This window comes from Charadrius vociferus, unplaced genomic scaffold (genome assembly GCF_000708025.1).
Source record: "Charadrius vociferus isolate BGI_N301 unplaced genomic scaffold, ASM70802v2 scaffold550, whole genome shotgun sequence".
In the NCBI taxonomy this organism is placed as follows: domain Eukaryota; kingdom Metazoa; phylum Chordata; class Aves; order Charadriiformes; family Charadriidae; genus Charadrius; species Charadrius vociferus.
Window position 1 is genome coordinate 476,955 of NW_009646425.1, and position 19,040 is coordinate 495,994.

Genomic DNA, 19,040 nt, shown 5'->3' on the forward strand with positions numbered 1-19,040 from the left:
AAGAATAGCTGCACTCTTTATAGATATCCTTTTTGATGAAATAGATTAAACATAGTTGTACAAACTTTGCAACCTGATTGCATTTCTAATTAGTTTTTTAATGAATTAGCTTACTGTTAAAGCCATAGTTATTCAAAATATAAAGCCAGCAACTGTGTCTTCATTTTTCAAAATGAACTTAACTCTAGCTTTCAAGGATGATCACCTGAGTAAAGTGCCAGCATTTTTGTAAAATGAAAACCAAAAACCTCCTTTCTTCTTTTTCCCAACCTTGTTCTGATCAGAGTGGGAAGTAACTTGTGCTGTATGTTGCTGAAAATGCAGAATTGGAACAGTATTTAAGAGCCTGTGTTTCAGTCTTTAATCCAAGGTCTGTTACTGAATGTTCTCTTTACCACACAACTGGCAGAAGAGATTATGTGGGGAGGGAAAAAAAAATAAAATTGCAATTAAAAAAAACAGGGGGAGGGGAGAATATTCATACCCAGACAGCCTACTACTGTGGTACTTGAGAAAAAGAGGGGCAGATTTGGCTGCTGTGCCATTCAGGGCTGTCAGACCCTGGCTTCTTCTTCCACAGGTAGGGAGAGTTAGGTGTGCAGCACCAGAGCTCGGTCCCGGTGTAAGTGGCCTGGATTTCAACCTTAATTGTTTGTTGTAACTATCAGCTTATAGAATGATACAGACAAGCAACTAAATGATGCCACCTTAGATTCCATTGTATAATATAGGACTAATTCCTGTCATCACAGAGTTCAAAGTTGGTATAAATTAAAAATTCATAAATTATTTTAAAGAGTGCAGTTTGTACTTACGTTTCTAAACTGTTGTAGCTCACACTTCTGGCAGTGTATGTAGTATTTTTATACTTGCAGGTTGATAGAAAAGGTTCTGTAGACTGTAGTTTGTATTTAAATATCAGCTTTGAACTTTCTTTTTTTTTTTTCCTTAATTTTTATTTTTTAATAACTTCCCTCACTTGAAGTTCTGCTCCAGTAACTCCTGAAAGATTTACCTCTAACTGTTGACAAGTTTCTAGTGTTAGAGACTACTGCACAGTTCTGACATTGTTTATGTAAGACGTATAGCACTTGGTATAGTGGAAAAACAAGCATCAGTGGAAGGAAAGCAGTGATGGAAGACAGTAAGGGACTTCAAAGAAGCCAAGCCTTTTGTCCTTGCATCTTCTTGGCGTTGGAAAATTCAAGCATTGCAAAAAAGAGCTTGAAGTATAGGTCCTTAGTTGACGGTATCCCTTTTTTGGACTTTCATCACTTAAACTGTTAGTTCTTATTGAAAATACCACACAGAACATGTCAATAGGGCTTTTTGCTAGAAGTGAATTTCCTGGTTTGCAAAGTGTGAATTTGCGCACGTTTCCTGCTGTTCCTGTACGAGCAGTCTAAGACCAAGTGTTTTCCCATGAGTCAGTCGAACACATTAATCTTTTGAGAAGCTTTTGATCTTGGTCTTTCTAATCTTTGACCAGCCGCTGCCTTTGCTGAACAGCAAACTGTTTCCCACCTTTTGAAAGGTGGGATTTCATCACAGATTATGCCTAATCTTGTATCGTAAACCTGGTAGGGTGTGCAGAAGATGGGCTGTAGAGCCCACCTGCAATAGAAAGCTAACGTATGTTATACTAAACTTGTAATTTTTGTGAATATGATAAATCTGAGTCTGTAGCAGGGACAAGAGAATTTAACATCATAAGAGAATTGTAGCATAATGGAGAAAATCAGTTACCGAGTCCCTTGTTTTCTTCCTTTTTCCCTTTTTTTAGGCTGTCTCATAGGATATTTTCTTTCCTAGTTTGTAAGCATTAATAAATACATTTTATCTGAACAGTTTTAAATGCATCTGGGGTGGGTGTGCGTATTTCACACACACGCTTTTTTTTTTTTTTTTTTTTTTTTAATATGACCATGCAATTGTAACTCTTCATTTTGAATCATCGATCACACTTACTCAGGAAACATGAATACAAATTAGGTCGTCTCTCTAGTAGCGGTTGTGAGGTGTATAGTGACGTGCAGTCACTAGATGGCAACATTTCCCGAGGAAAAAGTCAGACTAGTGTCATTGCTTACGGTAGGAAGTGAAAAAAAATTGCTGTAGGGTTAGCCTTGTGGTTGTCTAATTTAGAGCAGCGTTAAGTCAGAAGATTTTATTACTGGCTGTTATCAGAGATAGTTGAGGATTAGAAGTGAATTTTGAGGCTTGTTCTAGTTGATTTTGGTGGCTTGTGTTTTGCTGTGTCCTAATTTTGCTGTTTCTTGTCAAAGCCTCTTGAGCAGAGATTGCCAGTTATGTCATGAGTAGAGCAGGTATCTTTTCAGTCCCAGTGAAGGGTCATCAAAAGCCTGTTGTTTGGTTCAAGTAATAACTTATTAACTAAAGACTCTAAATGTCAGTTAACTAAACAATTATTCTACCATGTTCTTAGGCAGCTGGTAAATCTGTCTGCATGTGCAGTACGTTGAATGTCTGCCACCTTTATAGGATTGCAAACATATTTATATATAAATTGAAATGAATCCTAAGTGATAATGCTGTTTAACAATACTTTGTAACTAGAAATGTTAGAATATTCCAAAGGAGAGTACGCAGAAAGAAGAAAAGTGAAAGCTTCATTTCTCACTGGTTTCAGGATGAAGGGATTTTTTGCCATCGTTGGTAAAATAAAAAATATTAATAGCAACTGGCATGGTGTCTGGGTCATACAAATAAAATATATCAGGATTTTTTATTATGAGTGTATCACAAAATTGGAGGTTACAGCTTCACTTAATCTTGACTTGTCAAGCAGCTGTGCGCTGCTGACGACGGGGTTGTGATGCAGTCTGCAGCAGCATTGCAGTCTCACGCTGAAGTGTTGGTTGCTATGGGAACCAGGATAAAAGAGTGAAGAAAAACATTGCTATATCAAAATGATTGAAAGCGCTATTCATTTAGCAACTGTAAGCTGCATATAAGCCGAAAATTCTCTTGCAGTAGTGGAGGCAACCTGAACTCGTGTGGGGTATGTGGTTGTGCACCATTCTAATCAGCTTTCCTGAATTGAGGAGGAGAAAGAGTCTGCTGCAGTGGAAATTCTGCGTGCTTTGCAAACAGCTGACCTTTCCTCTCTCTTCCCTTTCCTCCCTCCCGCCTCCCCCGATGTTTAATTAGGTCCATGATATAGATTGGCACTAATTAAAGTGTCAAAAGGGCATGAATAGTTGCTTATTTTATCTCCTTGAATTAAAAACCATTAAAAATCAATTTGAGGGCATGTTGAAGGAGGCTTGTTATTAGAGTAAATTAACATAATGGAATTTAAGACTTTGTCTTCCAAGGGCTGGTTGATGTTTAAAAAGAAGAGCAAATTCTACACCTAAAACAAAAAAAATCAGCTGGTATGCTATGAATTTAAATAAATCCGTACATGTTTAGTTCAATGACATCAGATAACTACTTAATCAGCTTTGGGTTTGCTGTTACAACTCAGCTATCTTCTGGAAGAGTAACATTCTCCTTTCCAGACAGATAAGTGATTCCTGATTTCAAGCATCACTTAAAAAGTTACCGTCTCACCAAATGAAAGGATAGATCTGGGACCATCTTCTCAGAACCAAACGTATCAAATGTGGAGTGCTAATCTGGTATTAGAATTCCTAATTCACGCTATTTAAGATAGGGTTTTGTTTATCAACTTTATCATCTAACACTTATAGGACTATTTTTCAAGTAATTGGTAAGCTAAGAGCTTCCTTCCATTAGTAATTATGAAGTAAATCTTATCCAATACATAAAGTTGCTGTGGTTTTTCCAACAATGTCAGGAATAAAATTACCTGATGAGAGGAATGATGAAAAGTGATAAAGGATTAGTATATCTTTATCTAACATCTGAAACAGTGTGTAATGTTAAATTGATGATAAAACATAGGAGACGTGCTTTGGCAATATTTGACAGCTGTTTATTTCAGCAGTGATGTTTGTGTTTATAGAGAAGAGGGACAGGACTGCTTTGAGACAGAGTTCCTGTACCCTGTGACTAGGGCCAGGTGAGCCAAATCACAGACTCATGCAGAGCACATCTGATCTGTGAAATGGAATAATATGTTGAATTCAGTGTTTACAATTGAACATGAGAGAGATACTGCAAAATACACGTACAGAAAAGGAGCACGTCTTAATCCTTTTAATAAATTTCCTTCTGGATTATGTAATAATTTAGATCTTTTACATCCTGCACATTTCTGGAGACAAGAGCCAGAAAGCAAATATACTGATCTTAATTGATGCTGTTCCTGGGGTATTAATTGGTGATGAGAAGTCACTGGATCAGCAGCCATGGTAGCTTCCTGGTAGCACATCATTGTAGATGGTCCCTAATGTGCTGTTTTCAAATGCATGCCCACTTTGCTGGGTGACTTGTATGCTGGGTAGTACATAGACTCTGAAGGCAAAGAAAATGTTTTCTATTGTGATAAGCTAATAAATGTTGTTAAAGGACTGGATTTTGTTTTGCTCTTCATGGTGGTTTTTTTTTCTTGCTTGTCAAACAGAGTTTTTATTTTAGACATTAAGAAAATGAGTAGCTACCAAGAAAGGACGTGGGAGTTCACTGTGCAGAGGACTTAGCAATGCATTAATTTAGCAAGAGCCCAAATCTGCTTCAAAAATAGGAACAGTCAAAAGTAGACATACGAATTTGGAGCAGATTAATAACTTTTGTAATCTCTAACTTGTTAAGATAGAGCTTTGATGTTGGGAGAGTAGGATAGACATTAGTATTCAAACAGGTTGAAAATGATGTACTTTCACTGAAAATCTTTCTAGTTTATGGTTTGACAAATCGATATTTATTCCTTTGTGTTGTGGAGTTCAGTTCCCTGAACTTTGCCACTGCTGAAATGTCTGCATCCTGCAGTTTTAGTGCACTGTCCTGGGTGCCAGGAAAGTAGAAATAGCTATTATCCCATACTGTTCTACAGGCATGAATCAAGAGCTTCATGACCTGCTGAGACAGCAGTCTCCTTAACCTTGCTAAATGTTTGAGAAAGAAGTACGAAATCCTATCTGTGTCATTTTGCAGAGAAATTTGAAGGTCAAAACCAGCACAAATTGTAGACCAGTTGGGAAATTAAAAAACCTGTTTCTAACAGCACAGTTTTAGGAACTGCAGCAGGATTGCGTTAGGAGAGAAGTCGCTGCTTTGATTTCGGTTGCAAACTCGTGGAACTATTTGATGCTGGAGCTTGACCTTTTCTGAGATGCGAATCTGTTCAGTGCCGTTAGCAGTGGGTTGCTCTAAACGGGCTGTAGCACTAGTCACCTTGCTTGTCGTACCCCACTGTAAATGCACTGGAGTCACCAGCTTAAAACTGAAATTTGTGCTTTTGAGCTGAAGGAGGTTTGTGACAGATACCTGGTTAAACGTGAAAATCACTCATATTAGATATGGGAAAGGGCTTTTTTTCATACAACTGTTCTAAAATAGGAATATTTATGTGGGTGGCCTTGCTTTTGTTTTAGTCTTGTTATTCTTTTTAAAGCTTCTGAACACCCATGCTGTGAGGACACTTACGATGCACAGGGGTCAGTGTTTGTACCTTGGCAACTTGAGCAGCTGTTAACTCTCAGGGGACTATTTCAGCTTTTGGGTTTAGCCGAAATGTCCTGAAAGCTAAGGACCAGTGTCAGTAGTGATTCGTGGTTTTACTGCAGTCTTATCAAAGTCACAATTCTGTTTGCAGTGTGCTTGGGAATACAGATGGAAAAATTAACTGAGAATTATGAGGAAGACTGTGGGCTGATAGATTAAACATGGTATAGCACAGTCTCAGGGTGAGGCCAAGTTTCTTCAATTACTGCAGGGGAGAAAAGGGAGCAGAATTCACCTGAGGGCAGCGTTCCTCAGGCTGCCCTCAGTCTCATTAGTTGAGTAAAATAAACAATTTTTCTGCAAATTTAAGAAATCGTTGCTTTGTGTAGATGGAATAGTAAAAAATGCTTCCTTAACTAATAATATATACTTGTGGCAGGATGTTATCTTTATTAACATTTAACAAGAGAAGTATACCAAGAAAATATCTAAGAGAAGAGGACTAAAAAGAAGTGGGAAAACTCCTGCAGAAGCAGTAACCTGTTTCTATCGGGTGTTAGTAACAACATTGTTGAGAACACTCTGTTCTGTCTTCTGAAATAGTTAAATAGAAGGTGCCACTGATTATTTTTTTTAAATATATTTTCTTGTCATACGTAGGTAAGTCAGAAGTGTCAGACAGATATCTGTAGCTAAATCTAGTGAGACTAAATAAAAGGAACAGGCTGTAGTCTTGAAGAACTGCGTGACTGGCAAGGCTGTTCTCTGCTGCACTACCTCCTCTAGCTTGTTCCCAGTTAGAGGCCAGATCCGCTGTTTGGTTTCTGGGTAACGTGTTTGGGCAGCATCTGTATGGTGGTAAGAACCAATTGTTTAAAGTAACACTTGCTTTGAGTGATGGGCTCAAAATGCGTTTAAGATACAGGCTCTTTTTATTTTATTTGATGGCTGTGTCAGTGTTATTTCTGTATTGTACCTCTGAAGTGCCACAAATCACTATTGCAAATGTGATTCATAGTAGATGAAGTGGTTTGTGTTTTATGTTCCACTAAAAACTGGCAGCAGGGTCAGACAATTTTACCAGAAGAGGCAAATTATATGCTTTCATAGCTCAGAGAGAGAGAGAGAGGGAGAGAGATCACACCACATACATTTTTTGTGGTTAATGTCCACTTTGGGGATAAAATTAATTTTTCATGCATGTTTTGAGGAGGCAGAGTTGAAACTCTTAGCATTTTAATGTCATTGGGGGATTGTTTCAGCCTCTAGCTATGTTAAATGGGACTAATAATTTCAGCTAATCAGTGTCTAACAACTTCTGAAAAATGGAAACTAGTTTAGGAGTGATGTAAAGAGAAGTTTTCCACATTAGTGGAATGTTAGGCAAATGCTAATGATCTTCCTACAGTTTCCACTTGTGTTTGGAGAGAGGGTCTCTTAAGGTCACCACAGAAATTTAATACTAATGAGTCCCACTCTAAAACAAATTGCAAAAGCCTGTATACATTTCTAAATTTCAAAGCAGGGATATGGATATCATGTGAAACATAAGTCACTGAGTTTGTTTTTTTTTTTTGTTACATTTTTGTTTAAGAAGTGTTACAGAAGATAATTTTGCAACCAAAAGTAAATCTAGAAATGATTAGTGAAGCTGTGGAACTTCAGGCTGATACTTAGTGAGTCTTTTAATGGTAGTTTTTATCCACCTGAGACAACATTGGCATGAAGAAGTATTCAGATCTCCACATGGCGTCGTCATGGGTAAAACTTTTAAAAGACAGTAGCTTTCATTTTTATCAGTAGATTTTTGAGGGATGCTCACACTTATTTCATAAATCTCCCACTACTGGGCCAAATCCCACCTTAGTGTATCATGTGAGTCCATTCTTTTAATTTTTCCTCTATAGGATTCTTTCATTTTTGTTACTCTTGGAGCTGATCTGTGATTAAAAATCATTCTTCTTAAAAAACCAAAAGTTTGATAGGGGACCAAGAGCTTCAAAACCAAAAAGTAGAGAAGACCATATGTTTTCTGTAGTTTGGCTGTTCCTTTCTTTAGAAACTCTGGTCTCTAAATCCAGCTCATACTTTGGGAAGGGACCTTCTAGTTACACTGGAAAAACAAACCCAGAAAACCTTGCCATCAATAACTCAATTTTAGAGTTATTTGTATTATTGATAGCTGTGCATTCGCAGCTTCTGTGCATCTACGACACTGTCTTAAGGTTATTCTTCCTGTGACTTTCATTTGAGGTTGGTCTTCTTAAATACACCTTTAGGGGCTTGAAAGGGGCTATATTGTTGACCTCAAAACCCATTGTTTTTCCTTATCTGCTATATAACCATTGTATAAATAGTGAATTATTTGTTTACATCACAGGAGAAAATAATTGGTTCCTAATCAAACCATCAGGCCATTTAGCACATCCAGGAAACTTGCTAAGCATCAGATTCTGATGTTAACCTTCGAGCTCTAAGACACTTTCATATGATGAAAAACTGTCTTTAACGTCCCTCAGAGCACATTGGTGCTCAAAAAGAGTTTTTAGCGAGCACTGATATGTTTGTGTTTGGTGGGCGTGGTGGTTTTGGTTTTGAATTGGAGAATTAAAAGTGGAGATGATAAATAGTGTGAAAGGATTTTTTTATAGAATATATCAACCTGGGATTTCTTTATTCTCCAAGCCTAAAGGTAATTTGCAGTTATCTGGATGCCCGTGCATAATGCAAGGTGCTTTTGATGCTATTGCTCCAGGTGTTTGAAACTTCATCATTTCATTCAGCACCAAAATCAGTAACTAGTATTTTTTTCTCTATGTAAAATAAAACAGCAGTATTGTTTTCCACACTTAGCCATAATCCTCCAATGTTGGACTGTCCTGAGAATTTTTGGACGTTATTTCATCCTTAATCAATCTATTGTATGTTGCAGACATTTTTACTGAGATAGAGTAAAATAAACGTGGTACTTTCACTTCTACAGCTTATTTCAAGATGAAAGCAAGGCAGAAGAAATGGTGTTACATCTTTGGCAGCAAGTCTATAGGCATTGTAATAGCCAGTGCTATTCAGTAATATGAATGAGCTCCAATTCACACAGTGTGCTGAAATTAACTTGTTTTGTGGATGAAATAAAATATAGTCGTTCTTACTAATTTTCATTTAAGTGCAATGTAGTGATAAAAGAATACTTTTCTTATTTTTGGACCAGGGTTCCAGATTTTGTGAGGGAGAAGCGTTTTGGGAACTGGCTTAAAGAGGCACGAGATTGGGCTATATCTAGAAACCGGTACTGGGGAACACCTATCCCTTTGTGGGTCAGTGCGGATTTTGAAGAGGTGAGTAAGAAAACAAAGGTTTCCAGTTGACAGAAAAGCCTACTGTGTATGTTGTTTGCTTATTTTGATAGACTGTTACATCTTTGGCTTCAGTCTTAAGTTCTATTAATATGTCCTAACATATGTGTATCTATAATAGGTGGTAGATGTATGCATATATTTGTGTGCCCATACACGTTTTCTTTGCTTTTGCTTGAAAACTGCAAGCAATTTTTCCTGTCTTTTATATTAGAATTAATCTTACCTTTCCTGGAAGAATTTGCAGTGATGGTAAATCTAATGGAGATAATGTTGATTTACATGTGGAAGACCTCAAATAGGAAAACGTATGCCAGAAGTGTGTTTTGTTTTCTTAAACTGCACTATTGCTTAGATGTGTACGATAAAGCATATTTTATTTCCTTCTGTCTCTCGTATAGTAATTTTTAACATTTATTCAAAATTTATAGGTATAAACTGTTGGTCTTCAAACTGAACTTCAAGTCCCTTTTTTGGTATAACAGGTTTTTTAGATAGAGAAAAGGCTCTCAGTTTTGTGCTAAAGTATTTCAAGACTTCATTCTACAGCTGAAAAAGATTGTGTAAAGGTTACATTACTCCCACTCCTTGCCTCTAATAATATTTCATTTTCTGTCCAGTCTCCCAATGTCGGTATTCCTGTGTGTACAGATTTTTTTGCTTTTTCAGGTTTGATTTGTTTGCTTTTAATAACAATGTGATGTCTAGCTTGGAAGATTGACCTTTCCTTTGAAATTAGCTGCAAATATTCCTCAGGGCTTAGTGTTCTGAATAATGATAGAAATACCAACAGATCTATTCTTTTTATCCGTAGATGTTATACATTTCTGTTTACTCTAGAGTCTGAATGTCATGCTTCAATAGTCAAGCATGGCTTCTGGACCATGCTAAATTTCAAGTGAGGGTTTTTTCATATTCATTCTCTTTTTATGCATGTGGGATGGAGCCTAAAAACTAAATACCATTGGAACTGATACGGAACTTAAGCCCTAAGTGACATTTGCTCTCATATAGAAATAACATTGACTCAGAATTTCCTGACTTCAGTTTTATTGCAGCCTAGTGCTATGTGAGATTGCAGAGCCTCCTCTTCATGTCTTGTTCTCAAAAGGACGCTTTGTCGCATGCAATTATGCTGTGCATATTAAATCCCGGAGAAGTAATAACAGTTCCTTATTTAATATACAACAAGGTGAATTAATTGGTATTAAAGTGAATTTTATTACAAATCAATATCTGGTTTCCCACAGTTTTATTTTAGCTTTTATTTTAGCATAATTGTCAGGTAGAGATGCATAACGGAAGTTAAATTTTGAAGCTTGTGTTTATTACCACATTTTTACAGACAGTTTATCACTTTAAGGTCTCAAATCTCAATGATTTCCTCAGTGGAGAGACACAGCTCATTTGGATTAGATAATAAAATTCTTTAATATAGCACCCAAGTTGATAAAGTGGACATAGGTTAATTTTATAGCACCTGCATACATATTATAGTATGAAATATTCAGTGATGTTACAGAAATTCTCTGATTATTTCATTGCTTGTCACTCACGTAAGCTGTTAATCCTCCACTGGTTTTGGTGCACCCAGTCTTGTGTAACAGATTTGGAGCGAGAGGACTCTGCTGTGCTCTTCTGAAGGGTGAGGGAAATTCTGTTGTTTCCAGGCTGCTTTGAGGTTGGATTGGGAATGCCACTTTTAGCTGACCTTAGCAGTCATTTCTTTTACCAATTACTAATCAGAAGATGCTTTCTAAAGATCCCAGGATGTCTTGCTCCTTTTTCTTCAATTGTAGGTATTTAACAGAGCTGAAATGACAAACCAGTAACAGCGAACATTTTTACTTAATAGGGACTGCAGAACTATGCCACGGGAACATTGAGGTCCAAGAATGCTGCTGGATGGCTTTATTTTTCCTATTTACACAGATAATCCTGGATACAGTGCTGATGTTCATTGTGTCAGAAGTCTTTAAACTTGACCTCTGATTTCACATTATGCCTCAGTGGTGCTGAAACAGGGTCGAACAGCCCCCTGTCCCAGCCTATGTATTTCAGTCTTTGCTGTCCGCTATTAAATGTTGATATAGCTGGTTTTGTAGTTGATGCGGCTGAAAAATAAAATGGAAGAGGAACAAGTGACTGGGAGGGGAGGGGGCCAGGCTACTAAAGCGGACACTGCTCTTGAAGAAATGTATCCGAAGCCATAGCTTTGATTGGAGAGTGTAAACCAGTTTGTTCCTTGCAGAAATGAGTGGGTGCGGCATAATGAGGGATTGGATTTGATTAGCATCTACTTGCTGTATTGTTCTCTTGCCTTCAAGTATCTAATGAGCTACCCGCAGGACAGAGTAGTTCCATCTTTCTGACTTGGCCAGAGGAAGTCTTATTCAGTACGGTGATATCTATGTTCCTCTGGCAGTTGTTGGTTTTTGCATGTGGGCTTGGTATTATTTCTTCTGTGAATATGTTTTGCTGGGTGCAGTTCTGCAGATGCATCCAACAGTCAGAATTTTACTTAAGTATTGAAATGCTTGGTTCAAAAAGCAACAACTAATGGGCAGCTTTTAACCAAGAGCGTAGCGTGAAAGTATGTTCAAATATTAAGGTTAGCGAATCATTGTATCCAAGGGTATTTTTTTTTACCCATGCTGCTATTAAAACCTTTTCTTCTGCCAGCAGTACTGAACTAAGCACCTGCTGCCTGCTCACTTGAGCTTGTACGATTGCTTATGGGGCCACATGGTGAATGAAGAACAGGTCTGGGTTAAAAATAATTTGTTGATAAAAGCGTATTTTTAGCTGGGATCAATCCCCTGGTGTGGTTTGCTATGCAAACTGCAGACAGTTGTACTTGACTATTGTAATCATTGTAATGCTTCACTTCCTATAGAAAAATAAGACAAACAGATATGTAATGAAAAAAAAATTTTCAAAAGTACTTTAATGATAAAAGACAGTGATTAGTAATGCAGATCAGCAGTTGAATCAGACTAGGAAAATCACGGCTTAAAAACCAAATCAGACTGAGTTTCTATCTTCTCTGTAATTCATGACAGGTTTTTTGGAATTAAAGGCACCAAAACCTTTTGGTTAGTCACAATTTCTGTGTGTATGCATATGCATATATTTAAGACTAGCTATAGGAATTGAGCAGTACTCTGACTTACTGTATCCTAAGAGCAAGTTAGAAAGTTATCTTATGTGAAAAATGCCTAGCCTATTTACAGCTTCTTTATGTCGATACATTTGACTCCTTCCCTGTCAGATCTGTCAAACCCCATTTTTGTTCCATAGCAATTCTAAATTGGACTGATAGCATGTGAGACTGGATCTCCAAAATCCATACCTGTACTGCAGTTTGTGGCTTGTGAATCCTGCCAGATGAGAGAGGGCCACAGGGCTCTGGGAAGGTTAAACTTGATTAAAACATAAAGCCAAAGACAACTTCGCTTTTCTCCTTCTCCACTACATACAGGTTTCCGGAATAATTTGTTTCATCAACATTTCATGCTGTTGATACAAGTCTGTTGCTGAAACTTTCTGCTTTTTTCTTAGCTACTGTGTTGACACAATAAAAACAAGTCTGTACCTTTCTTAACCACTTTGTTAGCTGTGATGCTTTTTTTTTTCCACTTTAAATAAGATGCCATTAATATGAACAGTTTAGTGTACCTGGGATGAAACACTTATACTCAGTTATGAGCAATTTAGCTGCTTACCTTAGCTTCAGAAGAGGAGCTTGGGATCTGAAACTTCTATCTGTATAAAAGTCAGGATCATAGAATTTTCAGAGGTGATTGTGTTGTGGGGTGTTTGAAAAACAAAACAACAAACCACAAACAAACAACAAAACCCTGCCTTTTTTGGTATCTGACAACATGCTTGTTCTTCAAAATCTCCAGTTATTCTGACATGAATTGCATTAAATCAGGGCAGTGGTCTCTAACATCATTGCTGCTTTGTTAGATAGAAGAAGAGGACCTTGTACAAAATTTTTGTTGGCTTTTCAGCTGTATCAGCTACTTTAGAAGATACTGACTGACCTACAAGTCTCCTGTCTGATGTTAAAAAAAAAAAAAAAATGCTACTGTGAGCAAATAACTGACAACATTTCTTGAATTTCTCTCACAGGTAGTTTGTATTGGTTCAATAGCAGAATTGGAAGAGCTGTCTGGAGTGAAAGTCACTGATCTCCATCGGGAAAGGTCAGTGACAGAGACCGTCAACTAATTATTAAAAAGAGTTGAGCAGACATAAAAAATACTGGTATTCTTTGCCTGAAACCTGGGAGACAGATTTAGGGAAAATAAAAAAATAGTAAGAGGGCTTGCAATTAACATGTATGAATTTTCCTTTCTTCTGTCTTAGACTTTGTTAATACAAAATAAATCGCTAAAATAGCTTTAAATTATAAAAATTGTCAAATGAAACGCTGAACTTCATGAAGAATCATTAAAACCAAAACTCCAGTCACATCTCATGTCCAAGCATAATGTTAACTTCTTGTGCTAATTCTTGTTTTTGTTTCGAATTGGTCAATCTTTTTCTTTCCCATAGTATTGATCACCTAACTATCCCTTCACGCTGTGGCAAGGGCTTACTGCACCGGGTGCCTGAAGTTTTTGATTGCTGGTTTGAGAGTGGAAGCATGCCTTATGCACAAGTCCATTATCCATTTGAAAACAAAAAAGAACTTGAAGATGCTTTCCCTGCTGACTTCATTGCTGAAGGCATTGACCAAACCCGAGGATGGTAATTTTCTGCCACTTTATTATGTGATATTATTGCCCCACTTCTAACCTATTACATCTGGATGATCCTTTCATGTTGTGTAGATAAGTGTATGATTTCTTCTTCTTTTTTTTTTTTTTTTTCAGTAAAATTCAGGGTAGTCAAAAGCTTGGTGACAAAAATGTTGCAGAAAGATGATACCTTAGCAAGCAGTCTTCCTGGCTTTTGTAGAGAAAAACATCATTAGGTAACAGGGCAGATCTTTGGCCTGGTCAGGAAGAATCTCTGCAGCTGAATTTTCATAGAACTTGAGTTGTCTACGAGAAACAGAACAGCAATTGAGTCAGTTGAAATGGAAGTCAATGTTTTGAGGATTTCAAGCCAATGTATAAGCTAGTAATTTTTGCCCCCTAGATTAAATTTGAATTTGGGGTTTATGTGAGTGGGGAAAAAACAAATTTAAGTCAAACCTTAAATTCAGATCTTATTGTTTACAAAAATGAAAATTTCTAACTGTAATCTTCATCTGCTTATTTGATTTCTCTCTGGATAAATGCTTTTCAATCATTGATGAATTTCTTTTTCTAGGCTCAGATTTTTCTCAGGGTAATGTTCTCATACATGCATGCATATATATAGTTTCAGTTTTGTGCTTTTAAGTGTTTATTCTATTTTTGAAGTTTGAGGTTGGCTGTGAAAACTGACAGATTTTTGAGATGAATTTTTGTGTTTTCTAGATTAGTACATTTGACTATGTACAAGTAGAACTCTTCTGTCCAGTAACTTCACTTATTAGTGTTAAATAAACTAAATTCCTCTGGAGCATAGTTGGCACCTCCCTTTGCCCACTCCTCTACTCCCCCAACAAACCAACCAACCAATCCACCCAAATAAGCAGTAGGATGTGGGCTTTTGCATCTTCGTGAAGTCGAGAGCAAGGTTTATACATACTCTCAAAGCTTGAGCAAGGAAACATTTGTCGCATGATGCTAAATAAAAATAAGGTTCATGAATATAGCGAAAGGTGTCTTTGCAACCACTTACCTGTGATGCAAAAAATTATTGAGGTCCTCGAAATGGAAATTACATTTGCAAGTGTGGCTGTTAGGGAAGGACTGCTTAAGTCTCACTTAGTAAAACATGGACTTTTTGTGGCATGTGAAATACTTTTTCAGAATATAGCTGCACCTTACCTAGTTCGTGTTACGCATAATGTTTGTAATGGGGCCTCAAATCAGTACTTCACATAGGCCAGAATTAGGGCAACTTGATAAACTTTGTTAAAACTTTTTTTTTTAAATAAAAGTGGTAAAATACTCTGATTCCTGTCTGAGTCTGGCCTCTTACATGCATAGTAATTTTTTTTTTTTTTTTTTTCCTCCAAAAGTGGTCTTTCTTAGCCCATCTGTGTTGGTCTTTAATTTTGTGCTCTCCGCGATTGTATATCACAGGTTATTAGTCATGGTGCTTTTCAGTGTTGGTATACAAGTAGGTACTGTTGAGTAGCATGAAACCCAGCAGCAGAGGGACATACTGATCTCATTGGCAGGTCACTATTTCATGCTTGCTGCTCTTCAAGCAGTGTTGGATCCGGTGTATACAGTGAACCCAATGTTTCTTCATTTACTTTGTTTTCTAGTGTGTGGATGCAGCACTGTTAATTTGACAAATGCTAATTTAGGAAATATTAACTATAAAATTGAATGCTATATACTATATTTTATATAATACCTGTTTCATCGTGAAGAAAAGTGATAGGTTTTGTTTATCTGAGAGAAAAACTGCTTACTCTGCAGGAGCTGCACTTTGGGGCCTGGGGGAGGCTGGTACAGTGTTAGAATGAAGATGGAGTGGAGAACAATAGCTTGAAAAGTTGTAATACAAGTGATTCCATGTATTAGTCTGCCTGCAACATTGTTCATTATATGCACGAAAGGAGAATTAAAAACTCAGTTTTCCCTCTTTTATTATTCTTTCCTCCTTTGTGGAGAAAAAAAAAAAAATCAGAAAGTTGTGGGGAGTTTCTGTGGGTGTGTTGTTTTTGTCTTAAGAAAAGAGACAAATAAGACAACACATGATAAAGACATAAAATGCATGCAAAAGGCACGATCAGAAACAGATTTTCTACCTGTTAAAACTTTATAAAGATAAAAGGGCATTGATTGTAATTTAGATGCCAAAAAATGGAAACAAATTTAAAAAAATTGTACAATTGAATCATTCTTACACTGTGCAAGGAAGCACTGAAATCAGAATTAAAAATGTTTTGGGATTTCTATGTGGATACAAGATCTATTCCTGATTGTTACAATTCTGGTAAAAATATAGGAGGAATGATAAATTTCAGGTTTCAGGGTTTAACAATTTGAGATTGGGATATCATAGTGGATTAATGTGTGTCATGCACATTTATTGCAGTATTTCTTTTAGTGCTGTCCTTTGTGTGGGAAACACGACAGATGAAGAGATAAGTCTGATCTCATATGTCTCCAACGAAGCTCTCTAGTGCCCTTAAAGAATGCTTTTGTAATTTTTACACGGGTTGGCCTTTTTATAGTGTGATATTAATTTAAACTTGAGTGCTGTGCAACATGCAGATCCGCTAAACTATCGCGTTTCCAGTTTATAAAGTTATTTTCTTTTTTTAAATAGTAAATTTAACCCATGGATTTCAGTTCACTGATGTTGACCTATCTGCAAGTTGCTGCGGAAAGCAGCTTCTTTCCCTTTCCTTAGTAGGCTGAACTGAATCACATCACTAATTTAACTGAAGATTGGCCCTGGAAAAATAACAAGCCAATGCTAGCGCCAGCGGTGACTCTGTGGTTGTAGACATACTCCCGCTGTGCTTCGGTTTGAGCTGACACGCTCGTGTTGTGTGCTGTAGGCAATGTGCACATGGGGACTTTCACATTACAATCTGACGTAAAAAGCTTTTTGTTTTTAACATCAGCATAAGAGTTACTGTAAGTCTTCACCATACCCAAGTCTGTCTCATCTGTTTGTGGGTGGAATATCAAAACGCTTGCCTCAATGCGTGATGCTTATACCTTTCCCACAGTGCTCGTGTCTGTTAATAAGGTGGTACTTTGATAACAGCTAGTGTTCTGTGATTTGCAAAAGAGCACTTTTGTGAAGGAAGGAAGGAATTAAAATGTGAGGTGGTGAGCTTTTTGGTAAAAAGTAAAGCTGTTTCAGGCTGTTCTTAAGAAGAGTTCTTATTCTGAAACTGGTAGGCTTTGAGTTACCTTTTCCTAAGTCTTGGAAAAAATGAGGATATTTTGACACACGTACCTTTCTGCCAGTATGACAGCACAATATCATAATAGGCCTAAGTGAACAACAAGCTGGTGTGTTCTGAAGTGTTGAGAGCACAGCATGTGATTTTTATTTGAAGTATTCTCTATAAAGTGTTAAGATTCAGAATGAAGATGGGGTTTGTGTCAGGTCAGAGAGTGTAGCTGAGGTGAAGTAAGGACTGCTAGGTGGTGAAAAGCTCAGGAGGTGGAGATCCCGTGGCTTCTGTTTGACCCAACAGAGAAGGGGAGAAAGTCAAGGGAGACAAGGGAAAAATTAATGTGACCAAGGTGACGAGCTAGGAGAGCAATCGTTTTGATTACTCTCTGCATGGATATGAGAAAGAGATGAATTATATTCGTTAAGGCCAGAGGAAAAAAGTCTTACAGTAGTTGGAGGGCAGTCTGGATGGCTTGGTAGGAAAGGCTCTCTCTCTGTAAATAGGGAGGTGCAAGATTTATAGTCATCATCAGAATGTGGTGGCCTACAGGTGAATTCACCTATAGGTGAATGTTTTTGGCATGAATCACAGTATTATGAATTTACCCACAATTGTTCAAGAAAGGAGAAAACAGGGAGAGAACACTTTCTTTCTTTTGGGAAGAGTCAAGAGGAGGGAAGAAGAGCAAAGTAGTGGATTTCTGTCTCTGGTGTTAAGGCTGTCTTGGCTGACAGCTATATGTCTTCAGGAACATAACTAGAAGCAGACAGATTTGGTGAATAGAAGACGAAGCAGCAGAGATAAGTTGAGGAAGATGTCAGAAACAAATGTCTGTGGACAATGTATTTCAAAAATAAGGTGCAGGGAGGCACTCCTTTAAATTATTGAGAGAGAATGAGGTGAATTATTTTGAAAGGATAATCTGAGAAAGAATGAGAAGAGTTATGTCAGAATGGCATGTAAACAGGTGGGTCACACAGTCTCAAAGGCAGTCTTGTAACTGTCACCAACTAAGGTACCTCATTGCTGAGGCTTATCAGGTTTGACAATGCAAATAACATAAAACTTGTGGAAAGTTCTTGAATGCATTTTTTCAGTGCCCACAATCAGTCTGTATGATTTTCCTAATACAAACGTTATTGAAGTCTCTTGTAGTTGGTTCTGCTTTGTTAATTGCAAATGCACCTGCTCTGAGATTTTGTGACCAGTTTGCAGAAAGTGGTGGGAGTTTGTCAATGAGGTACCTTCGTATGAAATACTGAAGAAGTACTGCTGTGTTTGTAATGAACTGTCAGCTTTGTAGGCTTGAGGTGTCGATCATCTGAGTAAATGTTCAGATGTTTGTGTTTGGGGGTTTTCTTAAGAAGGTTAAAAACTAAGGTGGGGATTTTGAGTGCATGCGTTTGTGTGTAGGTGAAGGAGTGCCGGTTAAAAGTAATGAAATTACAATGCAATTTAATAAAGAGAATTTGTATCCCTCAGTGTGAATTGAGGTGATTTTGAGAGTTAAAAGTCTGTCTGAGAGAGCAGCATCAGAGTTGTCGTGTCAGCCACTTAATAAATGCAGTAGTGCACACAGCAGCCTTTACAGAGCTTTGGACCTTCAAGTGTCAGAATAACGCTTTGCAATTATAGGCAGCTTTTTGATAAAAACCACTTTGGAATGTACAGGAGGACCTTTTTTTTTTTTTTTTTTTCCTCGCTGAAGTGTTTTTCCACTAAATCTTCATACAAATGCGTAGTTCTGAGACGTAACCTCCTGTGCCTTATTCTAAATCAATTAGCTTTTGTATAATCATCTGCTGTTTTAAGGTTGCTAAGCAATCGTCAGTGTGATACTCATTTTTAACCAGGAAAGCTGTAGCCCACCCTCCAGTTACTTTCTTAAAAGTAATTACCATCAGCACAGTTACAGAAGCTCATAGATACTTCCTTTGGTGAAGGTTCTGACTCCTGAGTATGAAACTAACACATTATCTTGGATCTCCACTTAATTTCTCAGATACAATTGTATATTGACATACTGAACAATAGGTGCCTGTGCTTGTTCCAACACTGATTTCTTAAGTGTCCTAGATAGTTTATACAGGTATTGTAAACATATAAAAGGGGGGTTG

General features: G+C 37.3%; 1 protein-coding gene across 1 annotated transcript in view; it reads left to right on the forward strand.

The window, feature by feature from the left end:
- Positions 1-19,040, forward strand: part of IARS (isoleucyl-tRNA synthetase) — a 103,041-nt gene that overhangs the window by 38,188 nt on the left and 45,813 nt on the right. The window contains 3 exon segments of the mRNA XM_009881289.1: positions 8,804-8,930; positions 13,086-13,159; positions 13,512-13,706. Of these exon segments, the coding sequence (XP_009879591.1) occupies positions 8,804-8,930; positions 13,086-13,159; positions 13,512-13,706 (396 nt within the window).